The sequence below is a fragment of the Schistocerca serialis genome, chromosome 9 (genome assembly GCF_023864345.2).
Source record: "Schistocerca serialis cubense isolate TAMUIC-IGC-003099 chromosome 9, iqSchSeri2.2, whole genome shotgun sequence".
NCBI lineage: Eukaryota > Metazoa > Arthropoda > Insecta > Orthoptera > Acrididae > Schistocerca > Schistocerca serialis.
Window position 1 is genome coordinate 84,766,221 of NC_064646.1, and position 20,715 is coordinate 84,786,935.

At 40.1% G+C, this 20,715-nt stretch overlaps 1 protein-coding gene across 6 annotated transcripts in view; it reads left to right on the forward strand.

The window, feature by feature from the left end:
• Nucleotides 1–20,715, forward strand: part of LOC126418536 (eukaryotic translation initiation factor 4E transporter) — a 320,599-nt gene that overhangs the window by 91,580 nt on the left and 208,304 nt on the right. For all 6 annotated transcript variants that reach the window (XM_050085342.1, XM_050085344.1, XM_050085348.1 and 3 more), the window contains exons 2-5: nucleotides 8,244–8,344; nucleotides 8,421–8,494; nucleotides 8,582–8,687; nucleotides 19,241–19,401. In XM_050085342.1, coding sequence (XP_049941299.1) covers nucleotides 8,244–8,344; nucleotides 8,421–8,494; nucleotides 8,582–8,687; nucleotides 19,241–19,401 — 442 coding nt within the window. The remainder of the gene's footprint in view (nucleotides 1–8,243; nucleotides 8,345–8,420; nucleotides 8,495–8,581; nucleotides 8,688–19,240; nucleotides 19,402–20,715) is intronic.

The following is a 20,715-nucleotide window of genomic DNA, read 5'->3' on the forward strand; positions in this document are numbered from 1 at the left end:
GTTTTTAACATTCCTCAAAGGTAAAAATGACATGGGTTTAGATCTAGAGAATAGAGGTCAGTTTTCAAAAACACTTCATATTGCTCTCATAGAATGATAGGCAGGTGTGTGGTCTTGCATTGTCCTGAATCAGATAATTGTACACCTTTCCGTTAGGTGGTAGTGGGCGAAAAAAAGGATGCAGTATATTGTTTTGTGGAAAACGATTGGCCTAATAATTGCACACCACGCTCCTGTATTCATATCATGCAGAGGTTGTTGATGTATTTCATTTTTGGAGCTGCAACATTGATTGATCTGAGAATTTACATACCCTGACAAATGCGGCCATGCTGATGTGGAAATAAAAGTATCTCGGGGTCACCTTCCCCATCATGCACATTGTAACAGATAGTTGCAATAACGATGTCGAGCAACAACATCGGAGTTCCTCAGTTGATTTACAACAGCTATTTTGTATGGTTTCAATTTCAGTTTGTGCACAGCTGTGAGAGCAGATGCTCTTGACACACCAGTCTGAAGTTTCAAACGGCACAGAGATTTTCTTTGACTTATTTCCAAGGCCTCCCCTATCTTGCTTAATTTATTTTTGGTAAAACCAGTAGGTTCTCCAGGCCTTTGTTCGTGTAGCACAGATCCAGACTCTTGAAATTTCTTGACTAATCTGCATATTGTTGAATCATTGGGAATATCCACATCAGGAAATTTTCATATAAATTCAAGCAGACATTCCACATGAGATCCTGTTTTTGCATAGTCAAACGCAAGAAACACTCGTTGATCCTTCGTGTGTACCATACTGAATGGCGTCTCCACAGCAAACTCAAAACAAAACACCTGAACACTGTCTCACAGTACAGAAGAAAAGTTCATGGTGTTGCTGTCCGAGGACTGGACGCACAAGCTTCAAGGCAGGGAGATCCCCAGACTCAACTCAGTTACACTAATGATGTCTAGCAACAATATTTGAAGCAAATTAAACTTGACAAAGAAACTCAAAAGAAAACACCCGTACACACATTCGCACAATGTAGGGCATGTACGAAGTATTTGTGTCGGAGAACTAAGCATAGTGACAATCGGCAAACACGCCGCACAATCCGTGGAACCCTCCTGGCCATCTTTAATGACTGACCCTGTAATTGCCTAGCAGAAAAACTGATAAACATCCACTCTGTCATACATGAAGTTTTCATGTACTAAATTAGCATTTTTGTTTGTGTGGTTTTTCCAATTTTACTTTGTAGTAATTTAATGCTTCCCATACCTTAATCATTTTTTCCATAGTGTATTTTATTGACTTCGTCATGTACTATTCGATAATATTGGCATTGACATCTCAGAAGCACGTAAGGCATATGAAACACATTTTTGGTATCTAATACTGATGGTGCAACACACAGGTGTGATACAGTGTTAGCTGTGCAGGACAATGGCTAGCGTGGTAGTGATGACAATGCCACTAGGCACAGGGATAGGAGCCACAGGGGGTGGCAGTGGTGCGGGGTCAATTCGCAGAGCGAGACCCAGATCGCGTCCTCGACCTCGCCAACAGTGTGGCACTATCGCTGCTGCTTTCTCAGATACTGGCCCTACGGGCATTCCAGAAAAGGACGAGCAGTTGCAACAGCAGCAGCCACGGAGGAGGAGGAGGAGACGACGGAGAGCACGCACATCTTCTCCCCAGTCCCCAAATGCAACAATGGGTGCTGCAGGCTTGCCCACAAATCAAAAAGGGTACCGCCGTCGAGCACGCACCCGCCCACAGCGGCTGCGAAGGGTTACATTTAGTGAGTAAATAAACTCCCACACATTCAGAAATTAACTTCACTGAACTGTGATTGTAATGGTTTAATTTTAAGACTTTTGGGAACATGCTTGTTGTGTATGTATAGTGGGGAAGGGGAGATCGCAGCTGATAAAACTTTGTACCCATAGAAAATGCTGTCAGCCTTGTAGTTGAGTACTTTCCATTTGAAGCAAAGCGGCTTATGAGGCAGAGGCAGCCAGCCAGACAAAACTTGATGTAAATTCACAACATGAGTTCTATTTGTACCTCTTCCCTAAATGCCAAATTCTACTGAAGCTCTCCTGCGCCTACTGCTGTGTGATGCTGCTGAAGGAAACAACCTTAGGCAGAATGGGTTTACCCACACAGTCTCCACACTATCACAAAGTGTGCATTGCTATAAAAATTAATCTCTTGGAGTGCTAATTCAGCTAGGTGTACTAGCATGCTTCTCGAGATTTGGGAGAGCTAGAGAAGTGGTGTCACTGTTGCAGCTGTGCCTATATACCATGGTTCGATAACTGTCAACAAGAGAACACTAGCATCTGTAGTCCTGTATAGTTTAGTTTAGCAGGAAGTTGTAATGATGAACTGCACAGTTTTCAGACCATATCTGGAATCAGTGTGTCAGCTGTACTGATTATTGTTAAGCCATTAGTTAAGAACAGTTTTAGTGCCACCCTAAATTCACTTTTCATTATAAGTAACTAAAACCCGGATACCATAAATTCAGAAAAACTGTCACATAATAGAGTATTTTCCATGTATATTTTTGAGATTATGTGTGTGTATCTTAAATTACATATGAAAAATGGGAGCAGCACGTGGTACCTCTTACCAAGAATCGCAACAGCGAATTGCATCCACTCACCGTCCATAATTAAATGTACACAATAGTAATAGGCTCTGTTTCATAGTAATTTACAATGCAAATAAAATTCTTGAAAGTTGCCATTCTTAGCGGAATAGTATTTTGAAGAAACATGCTCTTCATTTGGTGTTATAGTTCTAGCATTTGCACGTGTACAATATTTTACATTGTTGAAATTTATACTCTACGTTAGACTTATCGAAAAATTAATTTTCAAGTGAGGATTTTAAATTGTAGTATTAGTGTTGAACTAGGTTATTTGCAGTGTTTACGGTTACTCTTGTTTCAAATTATTATTTTGTATGTCATAAATATAATGTATCTCATATTAGAATAATAATTCAGACTCTGTCCTAATTTCGTACATGCATGGTAAGAGACAGTGTTATTTATAAATTTATTATTAATTCATTTATTATTAATTCAGTGCCTAATGAATAAAATAACTACTTGTATTTAATGACTAACTTAAAGTAACATTCTTGCTATCAGTGTTGAACAGTAAATGTAATCAAGCAACAAGCATTTTTAAGTTCATTTACAGTTTACAATAACCAGTAAATATTTTACCTTGCGAAACTACCTGGCAGATTAAAACTGTGTGCCAGACAGAGATAGAACTCTGGACCTTTGCCTTTCACAGGCAAGTGCTCTACTGAGCTATCCAAGCACGGCTCGTAGCCTCATCCTCACAGCTTTACTTCCGCCATTACCTTGTCTCCTACCTTCCAAACTTCTCAGAAGCTCTCCTGCGAACCTTCTACCTCAGATGGTAGAGCACTTGCACACAGAAGGCAAAGGCCCAGAGTTCGTCTCGTTGTAGCACACAGTTGTAATCTCCCAGGAAGTTCGTATCAGCGCACACTCTGCTGCAGAGTGAAAATTTCGTTCTGGATTTTGTATTGTGTTCACCCTCTGTGGCCCCCTGGGGGTCTGGGGGTAAGAATAGGCCCGAGGTATTCCTGCCTGTCGTAAGAGGTGACTAAAAGGAGTTTCACATGTTTTGGCCTTTATGTGATGGTCTCCTGTAGGGTTTGAGCTCCATTCTTCAAAATTTTCCTGAAGAGTGAGCCAATTGGGGAAGGGCACCTTACATGGTGTATCGTGTCCATCATGCATTGAGAGCTGTAGCCCACTTTCTCGTTGTCGCATTTAAGTCCCACTCATTCTCCATCTCTTGGGCGAGGACACCTTACTGAGTGCTGTTTCCCCCATGCACTATGTAGCGTCACTCTCTGCGTCGATGATGACCATGCAGTTCTTTGCACCTGATATCTAGCATGGTAGCCAGTCCGTTGAGGTGGGGCTGACATGTACCCTGTTGGTTGTAGCCCCTTGACTACACAGGGATCACTCTACTGATGCCTGCGCCCACATATGCCAAGTGGTAGATGCCCATCCCCCTGGGGCATCAGGACTCCCGGCAATGGCAATCGTGCCAGGTGGCCTTTGCTGCAGCTGGGTGGTGCTGGTGGAGAGGGCACCTGGTCGGAGTGGGTGGCATCAGGGCAGATGACATGCGATGAAGTGTAGTCAATCATCTCTTGCTGGTTGTGAAACACCAGTAGTAGATTTTGGCATCCACTGAGGACCTAGATCTCGCCAGACCCTCAGACACAATGGATACAGACTCCTCGGGCAATAAGTCAATGGCAGCAGATGACTCTGAGGCATAAACTGCCTCATTGAAAGTTCCATGCCTTCCCAGTTTGACAATGTCATCCTCCATTGGAATTGCGGCAGTTTTGCCACCAACTGGCTGAGCTATGGCAACTGTTGATCTTTACACCTGCTACTTGCATTGCCCTCCAGGAAACCTGGTTCCCAGCAATGCGGACCTGTGCCCTCCATGGCTATAGGGGATATTACAAGAACCGTGGCGACTATAATAGTGTCAGATGGAGTTAGTGTCGTTTATGTCCTAAACTCAATCTATAGTGACACTGTGTCCCTTCAAACCACTCTTGAAGCTGTGGCTGTCAGAATAAGGACAACACAGGTAATAACTGTCTGCATTGTATATCTTCCTCCAGATGGTGTAGTACCCCTGAATGTATTATCTGCCATGATTGATAACTTCCTAAACCTTTCCTACTTCTGGGAGACTTTATCACCCATAACCCCTTGTGGGGGTGGCACCGTGTTTACTGGCCAAGGCAGAGATATTGAAACTTTCCTGTCTCAGTTCAATCTGTGCCTCTTAAATACTGGGCCACCACACATTTCAGTGTCGCTCATGGTAGTTACCCCGGCCATTGTTTTATCAATTTGCAGTCCAGGACTTCTCCCATCTATCCACTGGAGAGCACATGACAACCTGTGTGGTAGTGACCACTTCCCCATCTTCCTGTCACTTCTCCGGCCTCAGGCCCATGGGTGGTTGCCCAGATGGGCTTTAAACAAGGCCGACTGGGTAACTTTCTCTCTTTAGGGTGCCCCTGGTGTAAGGCAGTCCCTTGGTAGTTGCTGAAAGCTGCTGAAGCAATTAAGGAGCTTCGGCAAGCTCTACAGCGGCATAAGCAGCACCCTTCCCTGGAGCTCCTCATAGCCTTTAAATGGCTCTGTGCCCGCGTTCGCCAACTTATCAAACGACGGAAGCAGGAGTTTTGGTCAAGATACATCTCGACCATTGGGTTCCATACGTCAACTTCCCAAGTCTGGACAAAGATCAAACGTCTTTTCGGCTACCAGAACCCAACAGGTGTTCCTGGTGTTATCATAAATGGTGGTGTGTTATCTACCAACGCATACGCAAGTGCGGAGCACTTTACTGAAGTTTTTGCTTCAGCCTCTGCGACAGAGAATTACTCCCCAGCCTTTCGCACTCTCAAATGGTGGCTGGAAGGGAAAGTCCTCTTATTCACTACACATCACAGTGAATCCTATAACACCCCATTTCCAGAGTGGGAGGTCCTCAGTGCCTTTGCACATTGCTCCAACACAGCTCCTGGGCCTGAGGGGATCCACAGCCAGATGATTAAACATCTCGCATCTGACTACAAGCGACATATCCTGGTCATCTTCAACCGGAGATCGCAATGGTGGGAGAGCACCATCATTCCGGTGCTCAAACACCGTAAAAACCCACTTGACGTGGATAGTTATCAGCCTATCAGCCTCACCAACATTCTTTGTAAGCTGCTGGAATGTATGGTGTGTGGGAAGTTGGGTTGGGTCCTGGAGCCACGAGGCCTACTGGCTCCATGTCGGGGCGGCTTCAGCCAGGGTCGCTCTACCACTGATGATCTTGTGTTGTTAGTCTGCCATCAAAACAGCCTTTTTCAGATGCCAACACCTGGTTTCCATCTTCTTTGATTTACGAAAAGTGTACGACACGACCTGGCAGCATCATATCCTTGCCACATTGTATGAGTGGGGTCTCTGGGGCCTTCTCCAGATATTTATCCAGTACTTTGTCGCTCCGCATTTTCCGTGTCAGTTGGTGCTTCCCATAGTTCCATCCATATCCAGGAGAATTGGGTCCTGCAGGACTCCGTATTGAATCTGGAACCAGCACTTTACCTCAGTGACGATCCACTCGCTGTAGTGGAGACATATCGATTCTTAAGTCTGGTTTTCGGTGCTTGTTTGACATGGATTCCTCACCTTCGTCATCTTAAACGTAAGTGTTGGCAGCACCTCAGTGCCCTCCGCTGCCTGAGCAACATCAACTGGGGTGCAGATCGCTCCACACTGTCGCAGCTCTACAGAGCCCTTGTTCAGTCCCGCCTTGACTATGGGAGTGTGATTTAGGGTTTGGTGGCACTGTCAGCATTACATTTGCTCAACCCATTGCATCATTACGGAGTTTCACTAGCGACAGGAGCTTTTAGGATGAGTCCGGTGACCAGCATACTAGTGGAGGCTGGAGTCCCTCCATTGAAAATCATATGTGCACAACTACTTGCCAGTTACATTGCACAAATTCATAGCTCTCCTGAACATCCTAATTACTGTCTGCTTTTCACAATCACAGTGGTTCACCTCCTGCATAGACTGGCTTGAGTCAGGGCTGATGTTTGCGGCTCACGTGCGATCGCTTCTGTCTGAACTGGAGTCATTTTCTTCACCACCTCTCCTTGAGGTCCATTCACGTACACCTCCATGGTGTATCTGTAGGCTGATGTTTCGCCTGGACCTTTCACGTGGCCCTAAGGACTCCGGTAACCCTGTGGCTCTCCGCTGTCACTTCCTTTCGGTTCTTGATGTATTCCAGGGCTCAGAAGTGATTTACACCGATGGCTCGATGGTTGATGGTAATGTTGGCTTTGGCTTTGTCCACAGAGGCCATATTAAACAGCATTCCTTGCCCGATGGCTACAGTGTATTCACTGCAGAGCTGGTGGCCATATCTTCTGCACCTCAGTATACCCGTTCATGCCCCGAGGAGTCAGTTTCTTCTGTGTACTGACTCCTTGAGCAACCTACAAGCTATTGACCAGTGCTACCCTCACTATCCTTTGGTGGCGTCCATCTATGCCCTGGACCAGTCCCATCGTTCGGTGGTGTTTGCATGGACCCTAGGACGTGTCAGCATCCCAGGCAACGAACTTGCCGACAGGCTACACGGAAACTACTTCTGGAGATGGGCATCTCTAAACCTGACCTAGGTTCTGATTACGCCACAGTGTTTCTCGGTTTTGGGAGACGGAATGGCATAACAGTACGCACAACAAACTGCGTGTAATTAAGGAGACTACGAATGTGTGGGAGTCTTCCATGTGGGCTAGTCGCAGGGAATCAGTTGTCCTCTGCCGGCCCCACATTGGTCCCGCTTGGGCGACCCACGGTTACCTCTTGCACCATGAAGACCTGCCTCAGTGTCTGTGCGTCACCCAGTTGAGTGGCCCATATTCTGGTGCACTGTCCCACTTTGACTGCCCAGTGAAGAAAGCTTAGGTTACCAGACTCTTTGCCGCTAATTTTATCTGACAATGCCTCATCGGCTGATTTAGTTTTAAGTTTTATTCGTGAGGGTGGGTTTTATCATTTGATCTAAGTTTTAGCGCATGTCCTCTGTCCCTCTGTGTCCTCCACCCTAGTGCTTTTAGGGTGGAGGATTTAATGTGTTGCAGAGTGGCTGGCTTTTCCTTTCTATTCTCGTGGTCGGCCAGCCACTGTAATCTGCTTTGTTTTACTCTCTTCTGTTTCTAGTGTCTCTTGGTTGTTTTGTTGTCCTCTTTTGTTCCTTTTAGTGTTTGTTGCCTTTCCTTCGTTCTTGTGGTTTTTCCTTCCTTTCCGTTTTGTTATACGTCTCGTCTAGTTTATTCTCCCACTTGTGGCATTGTTTCATTAGGAACAAGGGACCGATGACCTTGTAGTTTTGTCGTCCCCCCCTCTTTTAAACCATCTAACTAACCAACCAATCACCCTTTGTGTCTTAAGACAGGTAACTAAAGTTTTAAGGAAATTATCCTTGTAATATACATATTTTTTCTGGTCAGTGCCTTAGTTTCAGCAGCATGTGTGCCCTGACTGTTCTCCTCCTCCTCTTCCTCCTCCTCCCTCCCACCCTACCTTTTATACCGCTGTTTTTTTTTTCAGACATTTTCCACAAATTATAATTAGTCTTTCCTTCACCAGGTGATGACATAATGACAATGTCCTACAGTGAATCTGATACTACAGTGGAGGTAGTGACAAGTTCTAGAAAAGAATCTTTACCACAGTTTCAGTACAGCAGGGTGAGTGAGATTCTTGAGGTATTTCTTGTAAATAATTGGTTGAAAATAATGACTAAATTTGTTTTTCACTTTTCAGGAACAACTTATTGAATTTGGCCGGAGTCCTTTAGCAAAAGTAAGACCTGAATGCTTAGACCCTGCGTTTAACAAGTAAGTGGCAGATAAAATATAGAAAAATGTTTCATGGTGTTATCTTCGCATGTCCGTTGGTTTCATTTCTGTATCAAAATTTTGTAGTGCTCGTGGTGTGTGGGACCCAGAGCTTTGGCACCTAGAGAGGAAGCGATCTGAAACACCTCCAGATGACAGAGGTATAAGAGGAGATCCTGCAGATACTCACAAGGTACTTCGTCTTTTAGAAAAGCGTTAGTTTTCCATTATCTCTCTAAAAAATATGTATTTTAATATCCATATATGTTGACACTAGGATAACAAGTGAATGTGTACATCAGTGCAACTACAAATTTGTGTCAAAACATGCTCAGTAATTTGGTAGTCCCACAGATATCAGATTGGAAATTAAAATAAATAGGTCCGCAGTCTGCCGTACCTCATCACTAACTGGCTGGGTGAACGATGAGAGAAAATGAAAGCAAGGGCATTCAGACTCCATTTTGACTGCGTTGTGAAACACTTTGCTGAACCAACATTTTAATGATTGTTTTATTAAGCAATTCTTACTTCAATAATACCATACCACTATGTTGTTGATGACATAAAAACAAATTGCATAATTGCGAATAAGAGGAAACAGTTGATAATTTTCGTCACTCGTGTGAAAAATTATTTCAGTGCATAAATTTGCAATAATAATAATAATAATAATAATAATAATAATAATAATAGCCAACATTTATTACCAGATACCCAGAATTAAAATTTTTAACAGAACAACAATTAGCTGATCAGATCCGTGTAATAATAAAAAATAACAGGATACCCCAGTCAGAATTAGAAAACATCAAACAACAAGCACAACAAATACTGGAACAAAATAATGTGCAATCAGAAGAAGAAGAAGAAGAAGAAGAAAATACAGTAATAGACTCAAACATCCCAGAGCAAACAAAGAACAACATGCATCAATTAAACAATCAGAGGAAAACGAAATCTTAAGACAGCCACCAGAACAAGCACAAATAGAACACGAAGTGACACAGATGTTAGATATAGAAGAAAAATTTCAGCTAACATATATGGAATACAAAGACACAAATACAGACATTAGACCATTCTTGCGTAAATGAAGAACAAAAAGGCTGTTGCAAAGGAGCACGAGGATGTAAAGAGCAACTGATAATAGATGCAGAGGTGACATGTCAAGCTAAAACTAAACAAAGGTCGCTACACTATGCATACATTGATTACCAAAAAGCTTTTGATAGTGTACCCCACTCATGGTTACTACAAATATTGGAAATATACAAAGTAGATCCTAAATTGATACAGTTCCTAAACATAGTAATGAAAAACTGGAAAACCACACTTAATATCCAAACAAATTCAAATAATATCACATCGTAGCCAATACAGATTAAGCGTGGAATATACCAAGGAGACTCATTAAGTCCTTTCTGGTTCTGTCTTGCTCTGAACCCACTGTCCAACATGCTAAATAATACAAATTATGGATACAATATTACTGGAACATACCCACACAAAATCACACATTTGCTATACATGGATGATCTAAAACTACTGGCAGCAACAAATCAACAACTCAACCAATTACTAAAGGTAACAGAAGGATTCAGCAATGATATAAGTATGGCTTTTGGAACAGACAAATGTAAGAAAAATAGCATAGTCAAGGGAAAACATACTAAACAAGAAGATTACATATTGGATAACCACAGCAACTGCATAGAAGCGATGGAAAAAACGGATGCCTATAAATATCTAGGATACAGGCAAAAAATAGGAATAGATAATACAAATATCAAAGAAGAACTAAAAGAAAAATATAGACAAAGACTAACAAAAATACCGAAAACAGAATTGACAGCAAGAAACAAGACAAAAGCTATAAATACCTATGCCATACCAATATTGACCTACTCATTTGGAGTAGTGAAATGGAGTAACACAGACCTAGAAGCACTCAATACACTTACACGATCACAATGCCACAAATATAGAATACATCACATACATTCAGCAACAGAAAGATTCACATTAAGCAGAAAGGAAGGAGGAAGGGGATTTATCGACATAAAAAACCTACATTATGGACAGGTAGACAATTTAAGAAAATTCTTTCTAGAACGAGCAGAAACTAGCAAAATACACAAGGCAATCACTCATATAAATACATCGGCTACACCACTGCAATTTCATAACCACTTCTACAACCCTTTAGATCACATAACATCAACAGACATGAAGAAAGTAAATTGGAAAAAGAAAACACTACATGGCAAGCACCCGTATCATCTAACACAGCCACACATCGATCAAGACGCATCCAACACATGGCTAAGAAAAGGCAATATATACAGTGAGACAGAAGGATTCATGATTGCAATACAGGATCAAACAATAAACACCAGGTATTACAGCAAGCATATTATTAAAGATCCCAATACCACAACGGATAAATGCAGACTTTGTAAACAACAAATAGAAACAGTAGATCACATCACAAGCGGATGTACAATACTAGCAAATACAGAATACTCCAGAAGACATGACAATGTCGCAAAAATAATACATCAACAGCTTGCCTTACAACATAAACTTTTAAAACAACACGTTCCTACATACAAGTATACACCACAAAATGTACTGGAGAATGATGAATACAAATTATACTGGAACAGAACCATTATAACAGATAAAACAACGCCACATAACAAACCTGACATCATACTCACCAATAAAAAGAAGAAATTAACACAACTAATCGAAATATCCATACCCAATACAACAAATATACAGAAGAAAATAGGAGAAAAATTGAAAAATACATCCAACTGGCTGAGGAAGTCAAGGACATGTGGCATCAGGATAAAGTTGACATTATACCAATTATACTATCAACTACAGGAGTCATACCACACAATATCCACCAGTACATCAATGCAATACAGCTACATCCAAACATATATATACAGCTACAGAAATCCGTAATTATTGATACATGTTCAATTACCCGAAAGTTCCTAAATGCAATATAACACATACCGTACAGTTAAAAGGAAGTGACGCTTGATCAAGGTCCGCGTCACTCCATTTTTAACCGGACTTAACGTCTGAGAAAGTGAAGGAAATAATAATAATAATAATAATAATAATAATAAAAAATCCCGTGGAGGCTCGGGAAGAGAATAGGCCTCCAGTATGTTCTGCCAGTCATAAAAGGCGACGAAAAGAACAAACCACTAATAGGGCTAACCCCCCTTTTAGTGTGATTAGTTGGTTCAGGACAGAACTAAAGAAGCCTCGGACAAGCGCCGTCATGGTCGGGGATGACGCTTGAACCCTATGCCCGCCCACAATGGTAACGACACTGCTAGCCAACTGGAAAATGATTTAAATTCAAATAGAGGTGTTTTGCAGGATATGCTTCCTGCAACCACCCTAGAAGGAAAACAAAGACAGAGGATGAGATGGTCAGATGAAGTTAATCGACACCTCATGTTCTGTTATTACCAAGCAACAAACCTAGGAACCAACACAACTGGATACAGATCACAAGTATACACAACACAAGTATACACAACATTTATTACCAGATACCCAGAATTAAAATTTTTAACAGAACGACGACTAGCTGATCAGATCCGTGTAATAATAAAAAATTACAGGATACCCTAGTCAGAATTAGAAAACATTAAACAAGTAGTACAACAAATACTGGAACAAAATAATGTGCAATCAGAAGAAGAAGAAAATACAGTAATGGACTCAAACATCCCAGAGCAAACAAACAAAGAACACCACGCACCAATTAAACAATCAGAGGAAAACGAAATCTTAAGACAGCCACCAGAACAAGCACAAATAGAACACGAAGTGACACAGATGTTAGATAGAGAAGAAAAATTTCAGCTAACATATATAGAATACAAAGACACAAATACAGACATTAGACCATTCTTGCATAGACCACCAAATAACCCACAAGTCAGAACAACAATAAAAACTGTCAACACAATCATACACAACAAAATAAATGAAAACACAACTATGGAAGAGTTACAACTACTGGTTTATATAGGAGCACTCACTACACTAAATATACACACTAGGCAGAGATCAGAACCAACCAAGACACAGAAGAAACCCACAAAACCAGCATGGCAACACAGGCTACAGATCAAAATAGAAAAACTGAGAAAAGACATCGGACAGCTAACACAATTTATAAGAAATGAAATCTCGGAAAAAAAACGAAAAAGGTTAGGTAAAATCTCACAACAAGAAGCGACAGAGCAATTAGACGAAAAGAAGCAGAAATTACAAGCATTAGCCAAACGACTCGGAAGATACAAAAAAAGTGAAAATAGAACCAAACATTCAACGCAAACCAAAAGAAATTTTACCAGACAATAGATAACACACACATTAAAATAGACAATCCACCAAGCATAACAGACAAGGAACACTTCTGGAGCAACATATGGTCAAACCCGGTACAACATAACAGGCATGCACAGTGGATACAAGCAGAAACAGACACATACAAGATGATACTGTGGATGCCGAAGTGATAATTTTGCAACATGAAGTCACCCAAGCAATTAATTCTACTCACAATTGGAAAGCCCCTGGAAAAGATAAAATAGCAAATTTCTGGCTAAAGAAGTTCACCTCAACACATTCACATCCAACTAAATTATGTAACAGCTACATTGCAGACCCATACACATTCCCTGATACACTAACACATGGAATAACTTATCTGAAACCTAAAGATCAAGCAGACATAGCAAACCCAGCTAAATATTGCCCCATAACACGCCTACCAACAATATACAAAATATTAACTTCAGTCATTACACAAAAAATTAATGACACATACAACACAGAACAAAATTATAAATGAAGAACAAAAAGCCTGTTGCAAAGGAGCACGAGGATGTAAAGAGCAACTAATAATAGATGCAGAGGTGACATACCAAGCTAAAACTAAACGAAGGTCGCTACACTATGCATACATTGATTACCAAAAAGCTTTTGATAGTGTACCCCACTCATGGTTACTACAAATATTGGAAATATACAAAGTAGATCCTAAATTGATACAGTTCCTAAACATAGTAATGAAAAATTGGAAAACCACACTTAATACCCAAACAAATTCAAATAATATCACATCGCAGCCAATACAGATTAAGCGTGGAATATACCAAGGAGTCTCATTAAGTCCTTTCCGGTTCTGCCTTGCTTTGAACCCAATATCCAACATGCTAAGTAATACAAATTATGGATATATTATTACCAACACATCATCACACATTTGCTATACATGGATGATCTAAAACTACTGGCAGCAACAAATCATCAACTCAACCAATTACTAAAGATAACAGAAGTATTCAGCAATGATATAAATATGGCTTTTGGAACAGACAAATGTAAGAAAAATAGCATAGTCAAGGGAAAACACACTAAACAAGAAGATTACATATTGGATAACCACAGCGGCTGCATAGAAGTGATGGAAAAAACAGATGCCTATAAATATCTAGGATACAGACAAAAAATAGGAATAGATAATACAAATGTTGTTGTTGTTGTGGTCTTCAGTCCTGAGACTGGTTTGATGCAGCTCTCCATGGCACTCTATCCTGTGCAAGCTTTTTCATCTCCCAGTACCTACTGCAACCTACATCCTTCTGAATCTGCTTAGTGTATTCATCTCTTGGTCTCCCTCTACGATTTTTACCCTCCACGCTGCCCTCCAATACTAAATTGGTGATCCCTTGATGCCTCAGAACATGTCCTACCAACTGATCCCTTCTTCTGGTCAAGTTGTGCCACAAACTTCTCTTCTCCCCAATCCTATTCAATACTTCCTCATTAGTTATGTGATCTACCCATCTAATCTTCAGCATTCTTCTGTAGCACCACATTTCGAAAGCTTCCATTCTCTTCTTGTCCAAACTATTTATCGTCCATGTTTCACTTCCATACATGGCTACACTCCATACGAATACTTTCAGAGATGACTTCCTGACACTTAAATCAATACTGGATGTTAACAAATTTCTCTTCTTCAGAAATGCTTTCCTTGCCATTGCCAGCCTACATTTTATATCCTCTCTACTTCGACCATCATCAGTTATTTTGCTCCCCAAATAGCAAAACTCCTTTACTACTTTAAGTGCCTCATTTCCTAATCCAATTCCCTCAGCATCACCCGACTTAATTAGACTACATTCCATTATCCTTGTTTTGCTTTTGTTGATGTTCATCTTATATCCTCCTTTCAAGACACTGTCCATTCCATTCAACTGCTCTTCCAAGTCCTTTGCTGTCTCTGACAGAATTACAATGTCATCAGCGAACCTCAAAGTTTTTATTTCTTCTCCATGAATTTTAATACCTACCCTGAATTTTTCTTTTGTTTCCTTTACTGCTTGCTCAATATACAGATTGAACAACATCGGGGAGAGGCTACAACCCTGTCTCACTCCCTTCCCAACCACTGCTTCCCTTTCATGTCCCTCGACTCTTATAACTGCCATCTGGTTTCTGTACAAATTGTAAATAGCCTTTCGCTCCCTGTATTTTACCCCTGCCACCTTCAGAATTTGAGAGAGAGTATTCCAGTCAACATTGTCAAAAGCTTTCTCTAAGTCTACAAATGCTAGAAACGTAGGTTTTACTTTCCTTAATCTTTCTTCTAAGATAAGTCGTAAGGTCAGTATTGCCTCACGTGTTCCAGTGTTTCTACGGAATCCAAACTGATCTTCCCCGAGGTTGGCTTCTACAAATATTAAAGAAGAACTAAAAGAAAAATATAGACAAAGATTAACAAAAATACTGAAAACAGAATTGACAGCAAGAAACAAAACAAAAGCTATAAATACTTATGCCATACCAATATTGACCTACTCATTTGGAGTAGTGAAATGGAGTAACACAGACCTAGAAGCACTCAATACACTTACACGATCACAATGCCACAAATATAGAATACATCACATACATTCAGCAACTGAAAGATTCACATTAAGCAGAAAGGAAGGGGATTTATCGACATAAAAAACCTACATTATGGACAGGTAGACAATTTAATAAAATTCTTTCCAGAACGAGCAGAAACTAGCAAAATACACAAAGCAGTCACTCATATAAATACATTGGCTACACCACTGCAATTTCATAACCACTTCTACAACCCTTTAGATCACACAACATCAACAGATACAAAGAAAGTAAATTGGAAAAAGAAAACACTACATGGCAAGCACCCGTATCATCTAACACAGCCACACATCGATCAAGACGCATCCAATACATGGCTAAGAAAAGGCAATATATACAGTGAGGCGGAAGGATTCAGGATTGCAGTACAGGATCAAACAATAAACACCAGATATTACAGCAAGCATATTATTAAAGATCCCAATACCACAACAGATAAATGCAGACTTTGCAAACAACAAATAGAAACAGTAGATCACATCACAAGCGGATGTACAATACTAGCAAATACAGAATACTCCAGAAGACATGACAATGTCGCAAAAATAATACATCAACAGCTTGCCTTACAACATAAACTTTTAAAACAACACGTTCCTACATACAAGTATACACCACAAAATGTACTGGAGAATGATGAATACAAATTATACTGGAACAGAACCATTATAACAGATAAAACAACGCCACATAACAAACCTGACATCATACTCACCAATAAAAAGAAGAAATTAACACAACTAATCGAAATATCCATACCCAATACAACAAATATACAGAAGAAAATAGGAGAAAAATTGAAAAATACATCCAACTGGCTGAGGAAGTCAAGGACATGTGGCATCAGGATAAAGTTGACATTATACCAATTATACTATCAACTACAGGAGTCATACCACACAATATCCACCAGTACATCAATGCAATACAGCTACATCCAAACTTATATATACAACTACAGAAATCTGTAATTATTGACACTTGTTCAATTACCCGAAAGTTCCTAAATGCAATGTAACATATACCGTACAGTTAAAAGGAAGTCACGCTTGATCAAGGTCCGCGTCACCTTCCATTTTTAACCAGACATAACGTCTGAGACAAGAAAGAAAAAAAAATAATAATAATAATAATATTTGTATCATGTTAAAACTTCATATGTAAATAAATTTGTCACTTCACCTGTTTAAATTATTATATGTAGAACATTTTACTTTGTAGTACACTTGCATAACAAATAGATGATTCCTATGTTGTCTAGGATCTCCTGGCAGCCAGTTGTCTGTCAAGTTTAGCCATAAATAACATTCCTCCGTAATAGTAATTCATCATCTGAAACATATTATCTTTATCTTCCTTCTATAGCACTGTATTTCCCAAACTTCTAAGCCCTTTCTTCTCTGAACTATTCGTTGTCCACATTCCACTTTGATTCAGAGCTACTCCAAATAGACACTGTCAGAAAAGACAAAAACCTAAGTTTATATTTGATGTTAACAAATTCATGTCAGAAATGCTTTCCTTGCACTATTGAGTCTTCAGTTTTTATCTTCTCAACTTCGGCCATCATTCATTTTGTTGTTCCTGTATAGCAATACTCGTCTACTACACTTAGCCTCATTTCCTGATTTCATTCCCTCAGCTTCACCTGAAACAGACTGCGTTCAGTTACCCTCATGTTACCTTTATCGTTCTTGTAACCTTTTCTGAAGATATTGTAGCATCTTCAGCTGCTCTTGAAAGTCTGACAGAAATACAGTGCCATCAGCAAACCACAAAACTCTCTCTCCTCCCCGAACTTTAATCTAGTTTCAAAGTTCCTTCTTGGTTTCCATTGTCTGCTTAATGTGCCATCAATAACATTGGGGACAGGCTATAATCATAGCATACTCTATACAAACTACAGCCTTAAATATGACATTGCATGGCTGTCAAATAGCCAGCTGCACTGTGAGAATAGAGGTTTTGTTGCAAGTTAAAAATCATGTTTTGTTCCCTAGTGTATGCAGTAGTTTCATACAGTAATACAAGAACAAATCGATGATATCTTCCCATTCAAATAGCCATAAATGGAATTTCAAAAAGTGTAAAATATTAGAAGAATAATGATGGAACATTGTGCAGAAATACCTACAGCAGGAAATGTTACCCATACATACTGAAGCACATTGCTACATTAATGTAACATTGGTTAGTAACAATACTGCCTTTTAAATGGCAAATAATGGAATTTAACATATGACGAAAATAAAGATCCATAAAAATAGAACATTTGCAACTGCCATGGAAAGAGCAGCATGAACGTTTTGCACGTATATATAAAACATTGAAAAATAATTTTTTTTACGACTTATGCAAAAGATGACGGCAGATAGCTTTGATGTAAAACAAAAAAAATATGTAAGCTCTACCAAGTGGTTTGTAAGTTTTTCTCAGTGCAAATAGCAAGACAGTGAGATGTCTGGTTTGAAAAACAACGTGCTTCTGAAAAGCAATTTAAATAATTCGTGTGTGGTGTCAGTATATCTAGAAGTGAAACCTAAAAGAGGAATGTAAAAACTTAGAGAAAGCAGGGGGAAACAAATGTGCAATGTGACCACAACTTGTCACTATTCTGAAAGTTTTGAGATAGGATAAGATTGTGTGTGACATTACTTGAAATTTTCATATTTTCTTAATGAGAAGAGATGAGTAAAAACTAATTCATATAAGAGAACAAACTGTGTGATAATTTGAATTTAGTTTCATTAGATTTGTTTTAGCTGAACTGTGTAAGGAAGTGCTAAGTTTATAGCTGATGATTGTAACAGTAGTTCAGGTTTTTGGGATTCTGTTCACTAGTAACCTGTAGGAACATAATGAATCTTTACAGTGTTGTACAACTTGTCAATTAATATAATACTATCTACTTTTCCACAGATGGGAAATTTCTAAAAATTTTTTGCACACCACTCTTCATTTCTCTTATGAAGATCTTCCTCTCACTTCAGTTTTCTTTCATTTGGATTTTTCCACCACTCATATTTACTTCTCTCCAAAGACTGCTTTCATTTTTCTATAGGCAGTGCATGTTCCCCTTGGTCATGCTTAACAGCTTCCAATGTCTCATCTAGTAATTCCTGCTTTGCAGTTTTTCTCTTTAATTCAAACTCAGCTTCTTTAGAGGTCTATTCCCATTAGCTTGCTTCATTTAAGGCTTCGTTATATTTTCTCCTTTCGTAAATTATCTTGGGTGTTACCCAAGGATTCCTTAAGGTAGAGAGCAGTTACCTTCCAAAGAAATGGATTCATGGCTTTGGAATAGTTAACACATAGTAAATCTTTATTCATTGAACTTCTTAATTATGAATTGACTTCTTAATTATGAATTGACTGCGTACCTGAACTAAATTGTATATACTTCATACAAATTTCAATTATTTTTGTGAATAGAAATGTTCTTAAGTACTATGAACAGGTCAGTAATTAAAACAATATCAAGTAGTGTGCCATACACAAATGTGGTTTTCAATGTTTCTTCTTGTGTTGTAAGTGACAAGGAATTTATTTCTTAAATTCAGTTGAAGAAAGCAGTCAGTTCAGCAGAAGAATAATTATTAGTGCGAATGGCTCCCATAATTCCTACAGGTTACTGTCTATTTTTCTCTCTCCAAACCTTAGTATATTAAGATTTCTCGAGTAAATAATGTAAATATTCTGTGAAGTATACATATTTCTCATGTTTCTGTTTCTCCCTTACAGCGTAGATCTGGTGATCCAAGGGAACGAATTCGGAAAGAGCAAGATGGTATTATTCTAAGTCCTCAGCGCCGAAGTTTTAACTCGGGTTGCTATGTTGCACCAGCTCAACAAACCCTAGGCCGTCGATCTGAAAGCCCTACAAATAAGTCAGAGCGTGAAAGGTTTGTGAAAATTCTATTAATTGTTTCCAGGCAAGACTTCTGTTAATTGTGGTACATCAAAACATAAATCAGTTGAAAGTTCAAGTAGCAAAACAATAGTTGCTCTTATGTTCTTGCTGCTATTTGGAGATAACAACATACCGTATAGTGTCTGTCTACTAGTTTGAACTGTGTGCCATTAAGCTAACCAAAACTCCTCTTCTAAATTCCAGATTTTTGTGAGGACGAATTAACTTTCTCTACTAGGTTTCGTACAAAAAGCTACCTATATAAGTGTTTAAACAATGGAAAATCCATGATAAAATGTAACAATATTATGAGGAGAGTTGCATATGCACACAACAAAAGACTGTCAGAAAGTGAGCTTCCGGCCAACCAGGACTATGTCAGAGATAGCACGCACTGATCAGTCTCTGGTAGCTGAAGCCAGACTGCGAGCAGCAGCATGTGGTGGGAGAGGCAGCTGGGTGGTGAGGGTAAGGAGAAGGCTGGTGTGGTGGGGAGGAACAGCAGGTAGGGGTAGGAGATGGTTAAGTGCTGGTGTGGGAGCATACAGGAATGAGGTGGAGAGATGTAGGGCAGCTAGGTGTAGTTGGGTCAGACGGGTGGGGGGTTAGTGGAAAAGGAGAGAAGTAGACAGAGGGTGCATTGGCGAAATAGAGGGCTGTGTAGTCCTGGAATGGGAACAGGGAAGTGGTGAGATTGGTAAGGAAAATGACTGACAAAGGTTGAGGCCAGGAGAGTTACAGGAATGTAGGATTTATTGCAGGGAGAATTCCCACCTGTGTAATTCAGAAAAGCTAGTGTTGGGGGGAACAAACCGGAGGGCAGAGGCTGTGAAGCAGTCACTGAAATCGAGAATGTCGTGTTGGGTAGCATACTCGGCAATACGGTAGTCCTGGTCCAGCTGTTTCTCAGCAACAATTTGTTGGTAGCCATTCATGCAGACACCCAGCTTGTTGGTTGTCATGCCCATGTATAATGCATCAGTGGTTGCAGCTTAGCTGGTAGATCACATGACTGGTTTCATAGGTAGCCCTGCCTTTGAGGAATAGGTGATGTTTGTGACAGGAATGGAGTAGATGGTGCTGGGAGGTTGTATAGGACAGGTCTTGTGTCTAGGTCATATTACAGGGATATGAGCCATCAGGCAAGGGGTTGGGAGCAAAGTTGTGTAGGTATGGACAATAATATTGTGTAGGTTCAGTGGGCAGCAGAATACCACTGTGGGAGGGGTGGAAATGGTAGTGGGTAGGACATTCCTCATTTCTGGGCATGGCGAGATGTAGTAGAGACTTAGGCTGAGCATGTGGT